General features: G+C 38.5%; 5 protein-coding genes across 5 annotated transcripts; 3 read left to right on the forward strand and 2 right to left on the reverse strand.

The window, feature by feature from the left end:
* Window positions 1–5,392: 5,392 nt before the first annotated feature.
* Window positions 5,393–6,659, forward strand: LOC108088264 (protein Gemin2). The gene is made up of 2 exons (XM_017185981.2): window positions 5,393–5,678; window positions 5,739–6,659. Exons 1-2 carry the CDS (start codon window positions 5,463–5,465, stop codon window positions 6,270–6,272), a joined length of 750 nt encoding a protein of 249 aa, XP_017041470.1. The 5' UTR covers window positions 5,393–5,462; the 3' UTR covers window positions 6,273–6,659.
* Window positions 6,660–6,723: 64 nt separating this feature from the next.
* Window positions 6,724–7,779, reverse strand: LOC108088262. Its single transcript, XM_017185980.2, has 2 exons — window positions 7,586–7,779; window positions 6,724–7,530 (listed from the first exon to the last, which is right to left on the reverse strand). The coding sequence occupies exons 1-2, from the start codon at window positions 7,631–7,633 to the stop codon at window positions 6,772–6,774; spliced, it is 807 nt and encodes a 268-aa protein (XP_017041469.1). The 5' UTR covers window positions 7,634–7,779; the 3' UTR covers window positions 6,724–6,771.
* Window positions 7,780–8,072: 293 nt separating this feature from the next.
* Window positions 8,073–9,587, forward strand: LOC108088321 (ATP-dependent (S)-NAD(P)H-hydrate dehydratase). The gene is made up of 2 exons (XM_017186057.1): window positions 8,073–8,436; window positions 8,510–9,587. The coding sequence occupies exons 1-2, from the start codon at window positions 8,110–8,112 to the stop codon at window positions 9,068–9,070; spliced, it is 888 nt and encodes a 295-aa protein (XP_017041546.1). The 5' UTR covers window positions 8,073–8,109; the 3' UTR covers window positions 9,071–9,587.
* Window positions 9,588–9,769: 182 nt separating this feature from the next.
* On the forward strand, window positions 9,770–11,046 carry LOC108088322 (protein canopy 4). The gene has a single exon (XM_017186059.2). The coding sequence runs from the start codon at window positions 9,837–9,839 to the stop codon at window positions 10,500–10,502; it is 666 nt and encodes a 221-aa protein (XP_017041548.2). The 5' UTR covers window positions 9,770–9,836; the 3' UTR covers window positions 10,503–11,046.
* A 95-nt stretch (window positions 11,047–11,141) lies between these two features.
* On the reverse strand, window positions 11,142–13,062 carry LOC108088320 (UPF0489 protein C5orf22 homolog). The gene is made up of 2 exons (XM_017186056.1): window positions 12,409–13,062; window positions 11,142–12,232 (listed from the first exon to the last, which is right to left on the reverse strand). Exons 1-2 carry the CDS (start codon window positions 12,926–12,928, stop codon window positions 11,331–11,333), a joined length of 1,422 nt encoding a protein of 473 aa, XP_017041545.1. The 5' UTR covers window positions 12,929–13,062; the 3' UTR covers window positions 11,142–11,330.
* Window positions 13,063–18,830: the final 5,768 nt, after the last annotated feature.

An 18,830-nucleotide genomic window follows, 5' to 3' on the forward strand; every position in this document is an offset into this window, starting at 1 on the left:
CATTTAGCCAGGCAATCACAGTCGTAAGTCGGAAAATTCGCAAAGTTCTTTGGGCTTTGTGATAAATCGGCTGTCGTTGGTTGTCTTTTGGGCAAGTTGCTAATCTAAATAATTAAGCAAACTCAATTTGATTTCCCGGGGCAAACACATACACACACACACATGCGTGTAACACCCACTTTTGTGTGTGTGTGTGTGTGGCCAACTAATTTAACCATAAAGGGCAAAGCAAACGCAACTGCCAGACGAAATGGAACGAAAACACTGACTGAAAGCGAGGCAAAGGACATTTGGCACAGATTGCGAGAACTAGGCCAGAACATTTGACGAAAGCCCGGCCGGATTAAAGGAGCTGGGCCGGAAGAGTCCATTGCCACACACACACTCACACACACACCACACACACATATGGTGTTCTGGGGTCTGGTGCATAATTAAGCACGCAAACCGCAGGGAAACAAAAAGAAAAGACCCGAAAAACAAAATCACTGGCTGTGGACGAATCCATAACAGAGGGACAAGCACAATATTCAGGGCGTTCGATTTCTGCTGCTCCGGATGTTCGAGTGAAATGTGTTTCATATTGCGTATACGCAGTGTGTGACCAGCGGGGAGCGAATGCGTAACAATTGACCAAATAATTGAAATGAAATTTTAAACGATTCACTGCATTCGAAAAAGTCGGCCATATATGACGACTTTCGATTTCAAGCCTCTACTTTTGCTGGTATTAAAAGAATATCAACAGCTTTTGTTCGGCTGCACTGAGAAATATTATTGATTTTACTTCAAAAAGTTGTAAACGTTATAAAGCAAAAAAGAGAAAGCGAACATATGTGAAATAAGTATATAATATGCGTTAAACATTATGAAATCGGCAATAAATACATAACCAAATTAAAAATCATAGTTGGGAATGATTTTAGGAAGCTCTTTTCTTTAATATATTGTGAATTTAGGTAAGTATGCTTAATAGATTTTTTATCTGTGCATTTGGGCTGCCGTCTGTGTTGTATTTGCAGCTTTTGATACGCCTGGGCCGTATATTTTTAGCTCCCAAGGTTGCCGCAACATCGGATGCTCATGCGGATGTGGATGATTTGAAAAGTGGTAGGCAACAGTTAGCAGGTGGGTGGTGGACGGTGGGTGGTTCGTGTTTGGCGGTGCAGGGGAGGGGGCTGAGCACACACGAGCCGCCGCCTTGAGAGCCACCGCAAATGCACCTGTTTTATTTCCCCCGCCTTTGTGTTTAAACTTGTTGCAAATACGAGTTGTAGCTGCGCCGAGCATCTGTCGAGGCCTTGACTCTGACTGTCGGTGTCCTTGGGAGAGGACCTTGGACAGAAATTGAAAATTTTGTGGGCCTGCTAAGCGCTGCACAAGAGCAATACATTCGACCTCTTTTTTCGACCCGGAAAGCGGCGAAAAGAAGTTTTGCCTGAAAGCTGGACCTCGACAGAGAACTAAGAATAAATGCATGTAATCAGAAGAGGAAATTATATGTGCATAAATTTGTTTGCATCCGGGTTACCATTTTCGGTTTTAGCAAGCTCCTCAGATTTTGACTTGATTAAAATTGTAGAAGTTTTCGAAAATCGATCTGGGAAACAAAGCTTATAGGAACTAGATGTATAAGTATTGTGCCTTTATATTTGTAATCTATAAAAGGTGTTTATATAATTTTAGAAAACCAGTTAGAATAAAAATTAAAATTGCATACATAAAATATATTTGCAATAGTTTAATTCGTATGGACATAGCCTTTACTAAAAGAATCGATACTTCTAATATACTCCCAACGGCCTCATTCATTCATTCTGTCAAAGTTAATGGGATATTCAATTTATTGAAACTTTAAAAATCTTAAAGGCCGTATTAATGGCAAGCAAATTACTCTTACTGTTAAAATAGTTATAAATCAACAAAATAATGTTTTATTTTTAGAACCCATATTTATTCAAGGTTTTAATCGGGGAATTATTTGGGTAAATGAGTTTATTTACGCCTAAACCGTTGAAAATAAGCTCAATCGAGTTTTCATAGCCCTTCGCAAAAGGTCAAACTAAATTTGATTTAAATTTTAAAATACGCACACGGTGAAAGTAATTTTCCTTCACATTTTGCAAATGATGATCCGCCAAATTGAATGAAGAAGGCAGTTTTTGGGGGAACTGTGTTTTAAAACAAGATAAGACCTTCTGAACCGAACTGCGGCGCAGACCTTTTGCATTTCAATTAAAAATGATTAAAGATACACAAGAAAAAGGTTAAAAGGCGCGCATGCAGCAAAATTTGTTGCGGGCAAATAACTTTCAAGGGGAAAGAAAAACAACCAACCGGAAAAGTAGTGAAAGCAGAGCTGGAAAACTGTCACACACACTCGAACAAACAGATAAACAGTTAAGATTCCCCAGCCTATATATTATATGTACGTACGTATACTTTTTTTGCAGTAGCATATTTTATGCAAACGTAGGCCGTAGGAGTTTTATGGGGGAAAAGAAAGGTCCTGGAACTCTGAAAATTAGTTTGGCTAACTGCAAGGGGAATAGAAAAAAGTGCGGATAAATTTTGTAAAAGCCAAGCCGGAAACTTGGGACTTCAGTGCATCAGAAGCTAAAAGGAGAAGGAAGGAACCGAAAGAAAAGCGCGTGCACTGAGTTTTCCCTCGCTCAACACAATTGGGAAAAGCATCAAAATGTGGAGGGGGTTTTGGGAAAAGAAAAGCGACTCACTGTCTGGATGTCGACGCATGTTGTTGGCTTTTTACATCCTTTTCATTCATTTTTGTTGCCTTATAACATTTCTTTTATGATTTTCTTAATAAAGCATACAGCAAAAAAAAAAGAGCTCTGCCGTATAATATAATTGATTTATCCGTAATGTATGTTTACGAAATATAAGCTTAACATAACTTACTTTTAGCAATCAACGTTTAAAAAATGTATCCAAAATGTCCCATGGTAAGTAACCAAAAGCTTAAATTCAATAAAATCAGAACAAAACAAACAGCTTTAATATAATTTTTTCTTGATTTAAAAGGACTAGAATATAATAATTTTTTTCTCTGTTAGAAACATACAAAAAATTAAAACGTTATTATTTGTTTAGTAAGAGACGTTTTTTAAATAAATATTTAGTTGTCTCTTATATTTTAATTTATGCCAAAATCACGACCAGAAGTAGCCAAAATTTCTACAATTTCAATTCGAAAACATATGCCCTGCGCCCTTGGCTAACGTGTTTTTCCCTCAGCGCGTTTTTTTAATGAATTTTAAATTTAATACAGGCACTTAAACTGGTAGAAAAAAAGAAGCACACTGCCGCGCATAACTATTTGCAAATTCAATGGCGAAGCGAACATATAAGAGGAGTCTTCTTTGGATACCAGTTCGTCCTGCGACTGACAGCTAATTGAGCTCAGTCTGCTCCTTTCGGGCTATTTTACGGCCCCAAGGAACTCGCACAAAAGCCGGACAAACAGCACCTGAGCCTGAATCAGGAACTTATCCCGAAGTCGGGGTAAAGTCTCGGGTCCCGACTGCCCACCCACTCTCGTAAGACAATTATGAAATGCTTTTTTTATAGTCCTATTATTGCCGGGGACTTGGGATGTTTCAAGGCACACAATCGGGCTTTGTTATATGGCCAAGATCGCTTTGTCTTGCCCTGCCGTTGATTAAAAACGTGCATGCATTTGCAGGGAAAATTTAATTTTCCGCTGGGCAAAGGGATTAAGTTTAAAATAAGTCAAAAAAGTAGGCATAAAATCGTTAATAAAAGGTAATTAACCTTAAGCTTCTTACAGAGTGCTTTGTTTCAGGGAGCACCCTTTTTGAGGTTTAATTCGGAATTTAAGAGAGCACCAACAAAGGAAACTTTCGGAATTGTGGAGATTTTTAGGAAGTGAAAATTTAAAAAAGGGTAAAATAACAACATCAATACGTTCTTAATAGGATTTCCATCACTATGGCATTCTTAGGTCATATAAAAATTCAAGCAGTGGCGTAACTATAGGGTGGCAGAGGTGGCCAAATGCCACGGGCCCCCGACCCAAGAGGGCCCCGGCTCAAGAGGCCGATAGCTCAGTTTTTTTTTTTGTTCTATGTGTTATAAGAACCTGTGTATTTTATTTGAATTGATAATATAAATATACATATTTTAAGTTCTGGATCTCTATAAATGTATACAGTGTCGGATAACTAACTACTTAAGGGGGCTTCTCATGTAAAATTTTAAAAAATCGATTTTTTTTCATGTATCGATAAAATAACGTCTTGAGAGTATATTCCCGAAGTTTTATGACTCAACTCTCAATATTATGGAAAATGTGAGTGATCGAACGAGCGCGCTAACAAGTTCAAGACCCACTAACTCAAAACTTTATCATCTTTTCTCAAAACTATGATTTTAAAAACGCGGTACACGATTACGAAGAAACTACTGAACCGATTTTTGATTTCTAAAAAGTGTTTTGCAGATTATACATTGAACGAGAGTATGAATCGCGCCACACGCGAATTGAATAAGTCCGCCATTTTGTTTTTTAGAATTTTCAAAATATGTTTTTCTCATACTTTAAACATGTCTTCAAATATATGCAAAAAATTATTCGTGTAAGTTTTTTTTTTTCCAAGTGAAAAAAATTCCCAAAAAACAACTACTTTTTGACATATTACATGAGAAGCCCCCCTTAAGCGGTTTATTAAAATGACAGGGCCCCATCAAAAAAATTTGCCACGGGCCCCAGATGGTATAGTTACGCCACTGAATTCAAGGTAAAAATCTACAAAAATTAGCAAAAAAAATTGATTTCTAACCGAGTAATCGGTTTCTTGTATAAATTGATTTTAAATGACAGTAAAAATGAGTTTTAAATGCTTTAAGGGGTATCGACGGAACCCAATATTTTTTTTTTTAAATATGAATTCTTAAACTTCGTTAAATTCCCTAAATTTTCATGTTTCAATAAAAAGCCTCTCCAGAAAGCACATTTTATCGCAACATACAACTGGATATAAATTGATTTAAATTGATTTTATTTTGAGTCAGATTGGATGAAAATATTTTTTGTGCCAAAAGCTGTCTTAAACAATATTCTAAAGCTTTTCGAAGTCCGAAAATGTAGAACACAAGTCTGCTAGCCTTCAATTACTAAACAACAAATTTAAACACATGATTTAAAAACAAAGATAAAAGAGAGTCTAATTTGCCTGCACAAATTGGAAGCAATGGATATTATAATTCTTTTGTTTTTGTAAAAGTTAAAAACACATTTTGTGCAGTGAAATTTAAAATAAACGTATTTTAACTGAAAGACTCTGACACCCCTAGATTCTTAACATTGCAGCTGGCGATAGTTGGTATTTTTTGATTAAGCTGCAAACGGGTACACTGTTCGCCGGCTCAAATGCGCCACCAAACATTTTGTAAAATACAATAAGATAAATACCGAAAGTAACATGCAGCATGATGCCGAGGAACAGACTTTCCAGCTCCAAGCACTGGAGATCCGGGAACCGGACGTCAATTTCGACCCTAAAAAGCCACCAGAGTCCGGAGAGGAGTACTTAATGCACATGTTGTACGAAAGGAAACGCTGTCCAGCGGTCGTGACCAAAAGATCGGACAAAATCAAGGATAACGCGGGAAATAACAACTTCGAAATGTTGGAAAGCGTAAGTAGGGATTCTTTCTATTGAATAAATAAGTAATTATTTAAATTATATGTTTCGTAGCCTGCCTTACCGCCTTTTAAGTGCCTGCTGCCCACGCCCGAATGGCGCCATGAACAAGTGAAATCCTTTCAAGCAGCCCGCTCTCAGGTGTTAGTCCTTCGCCGAGAGTTGGTCAATCACAACTACGATCAGTCAGCAGAACCCCCTTTAACCTCAGATCAGGAGAAGTGGCAGGAATTCTGCCGAAATCAACAACCCCTCTTGAGCACTCTTTTGCATTTAAGCCAAAGCAACTTGGAGCACCTGCTGGAACTGCTCAGTAAATGGTTGCAAGTTAAAGACCAGGATAACAGCTCATCAGTCGACCTCCTCCAAGATGTGTGGCTAGCCCGCTGGCTTTATGCCACCTTGGTCTGTCTGCATCTTCCACTGGAACCGTATGTGTTCAGCACCCTTCGCTATATCGCACGATCCTGCATCCACTTGAGGAATCAACTAAAGGCGGAGGAAACTCAACGTGCAGCGCCCTACAATTTATTACTAACACTTATTGTTCAAGTTTTTGAGCAAAGCGATTTTAAGGATTACATTTAAGGTATTCATTTCTCGATAACGTAAGCCGTAATTTAAGCACAAACATAAACCAATTGTATAGGTTGCTAAGCCAAGAAGCTACATGGACATTTTTATTGATTTTTTGAACTTCAAAAACCTTTCACCAGTTAATTTTGAATTGTTAATCGTAAAATGTAATAACTTTTGCCAGAAATAACATAATTCAAGTTTAATATTCAACTAAGAATTGAGCGCCTATTAGGTTACCGGTTATTATAAAAAAAGCTGATTAGTTATTTTCTTCAGTAACTGAATTGAACTTTTTTAGTTTAATGTTCTTTAAGTCAATCTTCAGACTCAAGCTGTTATAAATAACAATTATGTATGCTAAGTCCAAACAAACTCATTAAATTTTGTTCTGATCTATGTCGATTATTACTATCAATTCTTTTGCAAAATGAAAAGGTACATATCTATTTCAAAGGGAATAGAATAGTGTATAAAAAAACAATGATGTTTTTTGCTTAATAATTTATATTTAATAAGCGGGAAACATGCGTCTGTAGGCTTGGCAGATTTCACAACTGTTGTGGTGATCGTCCACAGGATTACTACAGCTGGACAAATGGCTGCACTGCGTCAGCGAGGAACTCTGGCTGAGACTGCTTAATTGAGTTGAGCTCGAACAGGTGGACAAACGTCGCCCCTGCTGCTGTTTCTGCTGCTCCGGAGAGGGGCCTCTCCATCCCGAGTAACTTGGACAACAATTGGAGTTCCTGCCGTGGCACACTGTTCGCTGCTTTCGAGGCTTATCCAAGTGGCCCAAGCAACGGCTTTCCACATGGCGATTTATAGGAGGAATAGGCTCTTCTCTGAAAGCATCGCAACTGCATCCCTTCCTTCGATCCTGAGTAGTCAATTGAGCAGACAGCTCCACTTTGGGAGCCAGGATTCCGGGAAAAGCTGGCGTGGCCTTCATCAGCAACTGGACATTGGAGCTGTGTGCACAACTCAACCGAGGAAACGTGGGCTGCATCACATCCGATAGACTTCCCACGAAATAGGCCAACCGCCGACCGTTCTGCCAGACGGTTATCTCCAACTGTTCGGCTTTCAGTAGTTCGTGCATATCCTCCAGACACTCCACACTTTTAAAATAACCCTCCATCGTGAATTGATCATGGCACAGCATTGGAAACCGCGGCTCCATCGCTCCTGTACGGAAGTAGTAACCCAAGGTCTTGACAGTGGCCTCCAGGTATCCGTGGGAACAAAGCCAAACGCCGGGACACGTGAGCTAAATTGGAAATAGTCTTGAAAACATAAACAATACTGTAAACTGCATAACCAACCGCATGAAGTTGCAAGTCTAACTTCACGTAGAATCTCTTGTGTGACATTTTTTAGCAAACTTTAAGGGAAAGTTTATTTGACTGGCGGAAAGGGGCCAACTTGGCGGTTGAGATTGGGGATTGGGGGTACAAGGCATGGTTCTTTGTTTTGGAGCCACCGGTTGCCGGGGCAGCGGTTAAAAGTGAAATTCAAAGCCGATTAACTGTCGATAACAGGGAAGGGGCTGTTTGATAACCGAATATGGACAAATTAACTTTTCTATTTATTTAGGGCTCATAATGAATTCAAGTCTCCAATGGTCTTTTTGAAAATTTTTTTATTTCTTGCCCCCTTCAATTTAGTTTGTAAGTAAAAATATTAACAATAAACAAATATTAAACTTTGGTAATCAGCGGATTGCACTTTGTGGGGTTACATTATAAATCTACAGCTGTTTTCATGTGACCGATAGTACATTTAAGTATTTTCTCATCACTAGATTTGATAACGAATTAATAACACAGAGTATTTTAAACCCAGGACAATGTCAACAGTATCTGAAATACCGGTACACTTGCCAAAACTTTTGGCACTATTTAAAACTATAGTACCAAAGTTGGCTGATAATAAGCATAAGGGACAATATGGACGCATTGCCGTGATCGGCGGAAGCGAGGAATATACAGGTGCACCCTATTTCGCTGCAATTACTTCGATCCGTGTGGGAGCAGATTTGGCTCATGTGTTCTGCCATTCAAAGGCATCGCCAATCATAAAATCCTACAGTCCCGATCTGATCGTACATCCTGTTCTGGATTGCCCAGACGCAGTAGATAAAATAACACCGTGGTTGGAACGACTTCACGTAGTTGTGAGTACTTGGCAATTAAATAAGAACTATTTATAATCAAGAACTATTTTTAAACAATCTAATTCAATTTAAGGTTATTGGCCCTGGATTGGGACGGGAACCAAGTGTCTTAAAAACGGCATCCAACATCCTCAAGCTTTGTATGGATATTCAAAAACCGGTTGTTATTGATGCCGATGGACTGTTCCTTCTTAATGATAACATTGACTTGATCCGTGGGCAGCAGAATGTAATTCTGACTCCTAATGTCATGGAATTTCGGAGACTCTTTGGGGAGGATATCAATGCTGCTCGTCAGAAAATGTCCCTGCTTGGAGATGGAGTTGTCGTCCTTGAGAAGGGCGCCAATGACAAAGTTTATTGCAACGAAATCTACTCAATGCCAACAGGTGGTTCCGGTCGCAGATGCGGTGGCCAAGGCGACTTGCTTAGTGGATCCTTAGCTACCTTTTTCTACTGGTCGTTGCAGTCCAATCAACCAAATCCTGCCTATATTGCTGCATGTGCCTCAAGTTATTTTGTTAAAAGACTGAACTCGGCTGCGTTTCAAAAGTTTGGACGAAGTTTATTAGCGAGTGATATGGTTAATGAAATACCCGCAGTGTTTCAGGCTGATTTTGAAAATAGTGTCTGAAACTGGAACAGGCTATATTCCCAACAAAAGTTTTTACATTTTAAGAAAGGCCAACATCAAACTAAATCGTATTTAAGTTTGCGAAAAGGAATATAACTACATACGTACGAATTTATTCCAAATTTCTTTGTTAGTAATGTTTGCATTTAATTATTCTTCATTTAATCTATTTCCCAACGCTTTTATACGAGGGTCTCACTTTTTATTTTACACAATTTAAGGAAAACACCTGTTTTTGACATAACTTTTCGAATTAAAAATAACAACATCTGTTCCTTAAATTCAAACTATATAACAAAAAGAAGAACTTATGTCGTTCACCTAAACCAACTAATTGGAAAAGCATTCGGAATTTTTATCAAATCTTATGAACACATATCTATATATATTTTGTTGCTGTCTGGGTTTTGGTATACCAGTTATAAATTACTATAATTTAAAGGGCAAATAAGAATATCTACGAAACATAAAGTTTAAAAATAAATACTTTTACTCGTTTTACGGATTATCATCTTAATGGAAGACTCTTAAATAAAAAACGGACCTTTTGCAAAATGTAAAATTAAAAACATTTTTTAAATGTCGAATTCTTTTCAAAAATCAGTTGAATAAAATTCCATATTTCAAAAACCGCGATACAATTTGGCGACTAAAAAGCTAACTTATCAGAACTGCTGACTTTAGCGCTTTAGAGCACTAATTCTTATCGCGAGCGGCATTTCCACGTCAGGTTTATTGTTGTTTTCAAAATAATCACTCGGCGGATATGCGCTTTAAGGGACTCACTTCCACTCTGGGACTCCTCGTCCTCCTCCAGTTAACCAGAGGGGACTCCCCCGAGGAGGAACAGGGAGTTCGGTACGCAAATCGCTGTGAGGCTTGCAAAATTTTGGCCACCGAACTGGAGGCCCGGCTTGGAGAAACTGGAAGATCCCACGACGTTATAGAGATTGGTTACTCTGTGGACGATGTCAAGCCCAAGAAACGCACCGAGTACAGAAGGAGTGAACTCCGCCTTCTGGAATCCGTGGAGAACGTCTGCGAACGAGTGCTGGAGTACAATCTCCACAAGGAACGCTCGGACAGCACAAGATTCGCAAAAGGAATGTCGCAGACCTTCCAAACCCTTCATGGACTGGTAGACAAGGGTGTGAAAGTCGATTTGGGAATTCCCTACGAGCTGTGGGACAAGCCACCAGTAGAAGTCACCCAAATGAAGACTCAGTGCGAAAACATGCTGGAGGAATACGAGGAAACAATCAGTGATTGGTACTTCAAGTACCAGGATCAGAAATCCCTAAAGAAACATCTCTGCGAGGATCATGTCCTCAAGAAAAAAGAGGAAAGGGAGTGTCTCAAAGAGCAAATTGCACCACCAAAAGCCAAAAAAGCCGAAAAAGAAAAAACAAAAGGCGATAAGGAAGAGCTGTGAACTTAAAACATCTCCAAGAATTGTGTGTCCATTTCGAAAAAAGCACGTGAAAAAAGTGTTTGAACAAAAAGTTCAATTCTAAAAATTATTTTTGATTGCCTTAATTGAACTGTAGGTTATACAAAATTTTTTCGCTTCTTTTCGAAATGGAAAACACAGTCAACTTTAGTTACCTATAGATCAAAGCAAAAAGTGTTTTAGTATTCTAAGAAAACTCACTATGTCTCCTAATTTTATTTGTAAACCTTCCACATTGACTGAACTACAGAGTGTTACTGAAATTTTCGCCTGGGGCCATTGGCTTATTGATTTCGGCCACGAATTGGGGTCGACAATTAAAAGTTGACTGCCCTCAATGAGGTAGCATGCTTGGACCCCAAAACACCACCGCCAGAAATGCCAGGCTGTCGCCTAAGTATTTACAGAAAAACATATTTATAAATAAGATTTCAAGCATTTCCAGGAAGCCATTGTATCGAATCAAAATGTTTTCATTATAAAACTGAAATTTTAATAAAAAGTATTTACTGTGAAAATTTAAAAATCTTCTCATGAAGCTTCAAGTTTTTTTAATAGGACAGTTAAGTACTGATACTTTCTTTCAACTTAAATTATCCTTGAATAAAAGGGCTTTTTAACTGTTTGTAATAAATACGTTGCGTATATTTAAAAGTAAAAAATATTATATTTCTTATTGGGTTTTGGATCTTTGAGTTCTAGTTTGAAATCACTACGGGTTCTAGTTTGAATCGCGGGGTTTTTCAGTTTTGCAAAATCATAAACCAATTCGAGATGGCGGGTGCAAAAACCCCTTTGATATTAGTTAGCTTAGAGCTTCATCACATCCCAGGGATCGTCCATATAGTGCAGGATGGCTTTCTCGTGCAGTCTATCTCCAAAAACTTCCCGAAGCAACCGCAGAACACGTTCCTCAATAAATGCCACCTGATCCTGAGGGCAGTAATCGTCTTGAGCAGAATGGGCCATCGTAATGGCCACCGGTGGAACTGGAAGTCGTTCTATGAATCTCTTGAAGTTCGCAAAGTACGTTTCCAACTCTTCGGCGGTGCTGATGTGATGGGGCAAGCCATTATTGTCGGTGGTGCTGCCCGAATCGAAAATTAAATGCCAGTCGATTTCATCATCTGGATACTTTTCTTGCAGCTGCTCAGCCAGTTTTACGATCTTAGCATACACTTCAGGAGTGACCACAGTCTCATCTGGCTTCTCCAGTCCCTCGAAGTTGCGCTCCTCCTCCAAGTGCCAGAAAATCGTCTTCAGTGCGTCCAACTGAGTCTGCCGCCTGTCTGCCGTGGCCAAGTAATCGGCGATTGAAGCAGTGCCAGACTTTTTCACCTTCTCCACGCTTTCGAAGTGGAAGATCTCCTTTAGCTGATTGTAGCAATCAGCATCCTTGTAGATCTCTAAAAAGGGATTGGAGGTGCTAAAAAAGTCCAGATCTATGTCCAATATTAATCCCTTGGCATCCTTATCCGTCAAGAATTCGTTGGGATTAAGGTTTTCGTTGTCTGCGTCGTGAACCTGCAGCTCCACGCTCTTAGCATCCTGGAGATCCTCGGTGGTGCAGTAGTTGCCATCGGCTATAAAGTAGTCCAGCGGACAGTCGACGCCAATTCGGTCGTCCTTTTGGCCGACTTTGAAGTCGTGCCTGCCGGTGGGCAGCTGCTGGCACCACGAGTTCTTCAGCCACACCACTCGGTTGAAATGTCCTAAGCGAAAGAAAGATAAGCATAATTAGTTATGATTCGAAATATGAATTACTGGCTATAAGTTTGGATAATTTTTTTAATTCTTAATATTTTTCTTTAAGTCTATTGAACATTAAGGAAGCATTAATGTATTTTAAAGTTCAGAACTTCACAGTTCCCAAGGGAATTATAATAACCTGCATATAAAGTGGGCATAATCCAGTTTTCGATGCTCAGTTCGTTGAGCATGGTGTCCTTTTCGTACGCCGAACTGGCGGCAATATGTCGCGGTATTACCAGATCGGGATGAGAGTCGAAGTGCACGAGGGTGTTGTTCTCCAATGGAAGGTGACGGGTGGCCAAACAGCGGTAGATGAACTCTAAAACATCGTTGTGATAATCCACGATGAAGACGGGAATGCGGTGGAAGTTCCTCGGACTAGCTTGGGTGCAGTTTTGGGAAGTTCGCTCTGCGGGAATCAGCAGGGGAATCTCCTCGTCATCGTCGAATTCTTCGCTGTCCTCGTCTTCCTCCCGACTCTCATCTTTTTCGTCTGCAGTCTTTTGTCTCTTTGTTGGCGGCGCCTCCTCCCCCTCAGGCCCCTCGCCTTCACCCACACTTGGCACCCATTTCTTCGCACTTTCGGGACTTTCACTTTGCGATAACTTTTTTAGGGCCGCCGCAGCACTTTCCTTATCCAGCGTATCCGATTCCATTTTCCCGGGGATTTCTCGGTTTATATCCTTTGTTCCAAGCACGCTTTTCGTTAACTTGCACAAATACAGCAGACTTAATTTCTTTTGTATTTAATTTCTTTGGGGGTCTTTGACCACTAACAGCTGTTGAACAGTGCGACCAGACAGTGCTGATAAAGTAATCCCTCATGTTGCCAAACTAAGGCCTAGCATCTGTAGCATTTGTGTAAAACTATCGATAACACCGATGTGCCGGCGTTTTTGAAAGTTAAATTTTAAGAAAAAAAACTTTTTTTGTAGAATATTAACTTTTGTTAAAACGCCACAACACAAAATTTTAATTTTAATTTGGTTTCTGTTTTTTGATAAGAAATAGGTCAAAAATAAAAACTTGTCTTAATAAAACTATTCGTTCTTAGGGCCCAAAATTAAAAGGATAAAGGATATCACTTTAAACAATTATTCGTTTAAAAAAAATAAAAACATCAAATTAGCATTTCTACGAGCGCCGATTGTGAAGTCTTCAATATCTTAGACTGTTAATTAAAAAAGCAAATTTTTTGTACACCTCAAAAAATGGAGCAAAATGTAAATGTACTCTATGAACATTTTATGATACACCATGTATATGAAGTACATAAATATTGTTAATACAAGAATGAACGCTATCATCGAGTTCCCTGATTTAATGGTACCTTATATTCCGCATTGGAAGCAGTAATTTTAAAAAAGTGTTCAAATGTGGTTTAATTTTTCTAGTAAAATATTCCAAAGATTATTTTATCATTAGCAATTAAGCCAATACTTTACTTTAAAAAATGGGTAGCAAGCAATCCCAAACTTCTATGTTCTTAATGATCATAGGGACATAGGACTGGCCCCAAGTTTCTAATCAAGAATTTTGTGGAGTCAAATGATTTTTTCTTTACCTGATACATACTGTTTATCAAAACATACTTCCTTATTTTTTAAATTTCCATAATATTTCTTATTGAGCGATGCTAATTTCCATATGAATCTTGGTCAAACAAAGTGCAGTGTCGGTATGTCGTGTCGAATGTGACAAATGTTTTTGGTTAAAATGAGACCAATAAGCAAACGAAAGTGTTGCCTTTTTTTAACAAAGTCATAATAGGTCGTGTTGTTAAATTTATTTTAAATTAAAGTGAAATTATAAATGTCTAGTATAAATCTCTTTTGTTAACGTATTCATCAATGTAACATGATCCTTACCAGAATTTATGTTAATTTATGGGACTTAATGATTGAGAAAATAAAAATGTAAAAGCAAACAACTATTATTATAATAAATGAGGAAAAATTGTACAATAAGGTTTTTTTTAATCGAAAAACAAATAGATTTTTTGTATATCATCCTTTTTTAACTAAAACGTATGAAATCAGAGATTATAGTTTTAGATACTATGTCCGTTAGACAATTTTTTTCAAAGAGCAGTTCATTAATTAAACAGCACTTTACAAGCCCAGCCCACACAGAAGCTCTTTACAATCCGCAATCCACACATCTCACACTGCCCAGCCCCCGCCCCCGCACCCGTCCGCGGCCTGCCCACCTCGAGCCACCCACATTTCAAGGTTACTTCACATTTGGAGACTTGGCCTCCAATCAATATTCCGTGTGTATCCGAAGCTCGGACGCTTGGCATAATATGATTGCCATTGAGATGGGCTGAGAAAAGGTGGCTGTGGAGCTTTCAGCCCGCAAAAAGCTGGCCCAGCGGGTCGCCCACGCTCCCCAGAAGCTTTTCATTCATAAGATTTCATTATATATGTGCAAATGTGTATTTTTTGTTGTCGGACTTTTTGCTGTGGGGAATTGGACGCCCACATGGCTGATTGGAATGCGTAAAATGCTGCCGCAGTGTGTATCTGTGAGTTTGCGACTGTGACTTTGTATCTGTGCGTTTGTATCTGCGGCTGCCTTTTTTCGCTTTTCGCTTTTCGCAGCTGGTGGAAATGAATGGCGGCCTGGTGGTCTGGAAAAGCGCCGACTGCGCTGCTCGGGCGTTGGCGTGCAATATTTCCGCCGTCGAGCGTTATCAAAAATATAACTGTATACCGACATTCGTGGGTGTCCCTGTACATACGGCGGCACTCTTCTTTTATTACCATTTTGGCCAAGATATTACGTGGGCGGTGACACCCTCAATGGCAAGCCCACAATTCCCAGCACGCGAACGCTTCAGAACCCAGTTTTATGTAAAGTCTCTACTACAGAAGCTATCTTAACCAATTGGCTTAGCAAAAATATCTTTCTTATCAGCTCTGGGCTTTTATTTGATTTTTAATGCTTCACTTCCAGATTTGGTCCAAATCAAACAATTTAATCTTTTTACAACATAAATAATTAAATTGAATTATATTAGAAAAAATCTTTATTTTATATCTAATAAAGATCTAATCTTTATAAAATTATGCAAATTAAATTATAATATATCTGCTATTTCACCATGTTATCCCTATGATTAAACTAGCCAAATACTTACTAGAAAGGAAATGCATATTTTAATTATACTCAAATTTGATATAGCAAAAAACTGGTTTTATTTGAACGGATTAATTTAATTTTTTTCTTTTTGTTTGAAAAGGTTATTAAATGAATTCACGAATTGCTTATTTTTCCTTTAAAAATTTCAAGGGGTGGAAGGCACAAGGCCTCATTAAGCTTTCTATACTTGATTCACAAATTACTTGGGTCAACATAATTAACGAGCCTGCCAGCTCATTGCACACTCAACAAAATTCTAAAGAAGTGACTACTGGATGGGGAAGTTTTCTGATCGGGGGACATCCCCATCCTCCATATTACAACGGAAGTGACAACATGGAGAGCATCGGCCCCTTAACTCATCATTTGATTGAACCAATTGCCTGCAATTTGGCCTTAAATTGTTGTTCTTGTATCAATTACAGTAGCTCCGCGCTTTCTCTAGCCGTCTCACCCAATTCTCGCAATTAATTTGCCTTCAGCTTGACCCTGTAGGTCAAACACTGTGTCGCATTAACCTTCGTTAGCCCCTCCGCCGATTCAATTGAAGGAGGATAGCTGGCGATGGCGAAAAAGCTGGGGAAGAGCTGTCTGAAATTTCTCCGCTCGGAGAATTTTCGCCGCTCTAGTTTAAAAATATAATCTCGTTAAAGTCAACACCCAAAAAGGATGAAAAACGTGGGGAGATTCAGAATATACAAAAATAAGTTTATTTTTTGAAAGAAATAAACAGAGATAAAAACTTTGAATGCACCATAAATAAAAAATCAACTAAACTCCTTAAAGTCGGCAAACACTGTTTTATTACTTGTTATTTCTAACGTTATTAAGAAAGTTATTTCCTAAAACCAATTAAACTACTTATCAAGAAACAAAGTTCTAAGAATCTTTTGGCAATCTTAACACAGATCACATAAACACGATTCATCAAAAACACATTTATAAAGAGTTAAAAAAAAATGAAATGAAAATAGAGGCTTTTGAGTTTCTCAGAAACATGATTTCGCAATCAATCCACCGTAAAATAATTGCAGAAAATTCATTGAGCTGCCACCGGAATGACGTCAACCGGATTGGATTCTGGCGTAGGTTCGCTCCCTTTTCATTTCCTCCCGTGTTTTGTTTTTTTTTATCCCCATTTGAAAGGAACACGTGGCTGCTGCTGGTTTAAGCCACCGAGAGCTGAGTGAAATGGCCAAAGTGAAATGAGTCAGGGGTCCAAACGGCACAAATTCCAATGTGAGTACAACCAACGTCATTCGAATTTCAATTCGCTGAATAGTCAGTCTGTTGGTCAGGTCGCAGTTTGTTTCGTATCAATCGCAACTTTTGCTCGCGTGGGCGCCCAAAGCCAAATAATTGTTTCACATCTGTTGCCCCTTTCATCTTCTTTAAGTCGTCTGGAACAGGTTTGAGTTTCTAGCGAATTTGTCACAAAGAGACGACGACTTAAACGAATAAAATTAGTGTTTGGAATTATTTTTTTAACTTGCCATGAAGTGCTTTAACTAACAAATATCAAACCGCTTAAAATATTTCTTTATTTATTCATTATTTTAAATAGAATCTTATTATTTTCATATTTAGTTATAAATTGGATTTTGCGTATACGACCTGTATAACAAATGGGACTACAACAAAATGCGTGTATAATAAAATAGGTGTAAAATCAAAATACGGTAAACTCAAAAATTGGTAAAGTAATAAAGGTATAACAAATAGTGTTATGAAGCGTTTTTACGTAGATTTACTTTGTTGCTTTATTTAATTAACAACTTTTTGGCTTTTATAATGTGATCAACACTTGTCTGGAACAACGTCATCGGAGTGCCGCATATTTCAGGCGTTGGAAAGGGGAAGACGTCGAAAAATATATATAGAGAATCTGTGAGATATAGCAGCCTCTTGCGTCTGGTCAAACGTCAAACACACGTCGATCGTCGATCGTCGATCGTCGGCTGGCGCCCACCGACATCCGCTCTTCCAATGGGCGAGTGATTCACAGAAACAACGTGGAACGGAACTCTGGGGGCTGGACTCCAATGTGGGCTGGTCATGTACCAAATCCGAGTGCGAATAAGTGCGTGAGTGTACGACAAGTATGTCTGATCAGGCGGAACGGAAATATGAATGGCAGATAAGCGGACGTGCCAGTTCTTAATCCCATTTCAGTTGTTTTAGGTCAGTAAAGCAAATGCAAACTAGCGTGGGAGAATACTTCTGTGAAGTTGGGAGTGGGTTTGAGTGGACGTTTTTACAGAAGTACATAAACATTTCCTCAGGCTTAATAGTTTTATCAGAAAAAAGTTAGTTGCAAAGCAGTTACATTCATTCATATGTAGATTACAATTAAAGGGACCTTATTTATATAATGCCTATAATGATAACATAAATAACTTAAAACATGTATTAAAATATTACACCCGTTTAACAAAAAGCACATGTTTTAAGTGGAAAAGTTCTTACTGTAGCCATATCATGGACGACGTCACACGCATGAACGTGGAAAATTACTTTTAATTGCAAATCACGATGATCCATTTTTTTAGTCTTCCAAGAACTTTCCACAGTGATAAATATAATAGGAATCGGAAATGGCCATGACTGAGTGTATATTCTATATATTTCTAAGCACTCCTACGAGCGTCATCATCTCTTTGATTTTGAGGAGTTGATTAATCAGAGAGTCAACTAAAATGCCGTCACCTGCACCGTTTGATATAGCCAATCGTGAGGTGCAAAAAATTTAATTTAATTTTTCAGATTACAGCCATAATACAGATAATGCGCCAAGTGATTCATTCAGTTTAAGTAGTGGGTTGGGTATTCCCTTTTTGCTGGAATTAGACTTTGAACTTGGGCCATCGAAGAACGGAGCCCCAAGGACTGACCTTGGATTCTACACTGGTAGAAATAAGTGTGTTGCCAAGGTCAACCCCTGAGACATGCGGCGACGTTCAATTGAGCAGCCTTTTGAAGTAAGCTACCCAGGTGCTCACTTCAAATTCCTACATACTTCAAGGCGACACTCAGAAAAACTGTTAAGGACTAGCAAGAGATTTAAAAAATTGCACTTTAGTTAGTTGTCATTTAGAAATCTAAGCAAAATTCGAAACATAAACATTTTCAAACTTTTTTTTAATATAATCTCAATACAAAAGCAATTTCTAAAAAATCCTATTTTTAAGGAAACGATATTAATTTTTCAATAAAATAAATGTATAAAGTAAAAACAATATTAGAGTAGTTGAGCTGCATTCTAATTTCTATATTCGTGCTAATTAAAATGCATTGTTTGCTTTAAATGGTTGTTCCTTTGAATTGTCAACTTAGGAAGTAATGTATTATTTTTCCCAGTAACTTCTACCTCTTCTTTGTCACCCCGGTTTCAGACGAGCTGGTGGACGCCCACGC

Source organism: Drosophila ficusphila, unplaced genomic scaffold (assembly GCF_018152265.1).
Source record: "Drosophila ficusphila isolate 14025-0441.05 unplaced genomic scaffold, ASM1815226v1 contig_106, whole genome shotgun sequence".
Classification (NCBI taxonomy): domain Eukaryota; kingdom Metazoa; phylum Arthropoda; class Insecta; order Diptera; family Drosophilidae; genus Drosophila; species Drosophila ficusphila.

Bases quoted from the DNA above. Each gene is read 5' to 3' on its own strand.
- LOC108088264 (XM_017185981.2), top strand. From the start codon at position 5,463: ATGCAGCATGATGCCGAGGAACAGACTTTCCAGCTCCAAGCACTGGAG. The intron at 5,679-5,738 runs GTAAGTAGGGAT...TATGTTTCGTAG, and splicing joins ACTTCGAAATGTTGGAAAGC to CCTGCCTTACCGCCTTTTAA.
- LOC108088262 (XM_017185980.2), bottom strand. From the start codon at position 7,633: ATGTCACACAAGAGATTCTACGTGAAGTTAGACTTGCAACTTCATGCG. The intron at 7,531-7,585 runs GTTGGTTATGCA...TTTCCAATTTAG, and splicing joins TAGACTTGCAACTTCATGCG to CTCACGTGTCCCGGCGTTTG.
- LOC108088321 (XM_017186057.1), top strand. From the start codon at position 8,110: ATGTCAACAGTATCTGAAATACCGGTACACTTGCCAAAACTTTTGGCA. The intron at 8,437-8,509 runs GTGAGTACTTGG...ATTCAATTTAAG, and splicing joins TGGAACGACTTCACGTAGTT to GTTATTGGCCCTGGATTGGG.
- LOC108088322 (XM_017186059.2), top strand. From the start codon at position 9,837: ATGCGCTTTAAGGGACTCACTTCCACTCTGGGACTCCTCGTCCTCCTC.
- LOC108088320 (XM_017186056.1), bottom strand. From the start codon at position 12,928: ATGGAATCGGATACGCTGGATAAGGAAAGTGCTGCGGCGGCCCTAAAA. The intron at 12,233-12,408 runs GTTATTATAATT...TCTTTCGCTTAG, and splicing joins TATGCCCACTTTATATGCAG to GACATTTCAACCGAGTGGTG.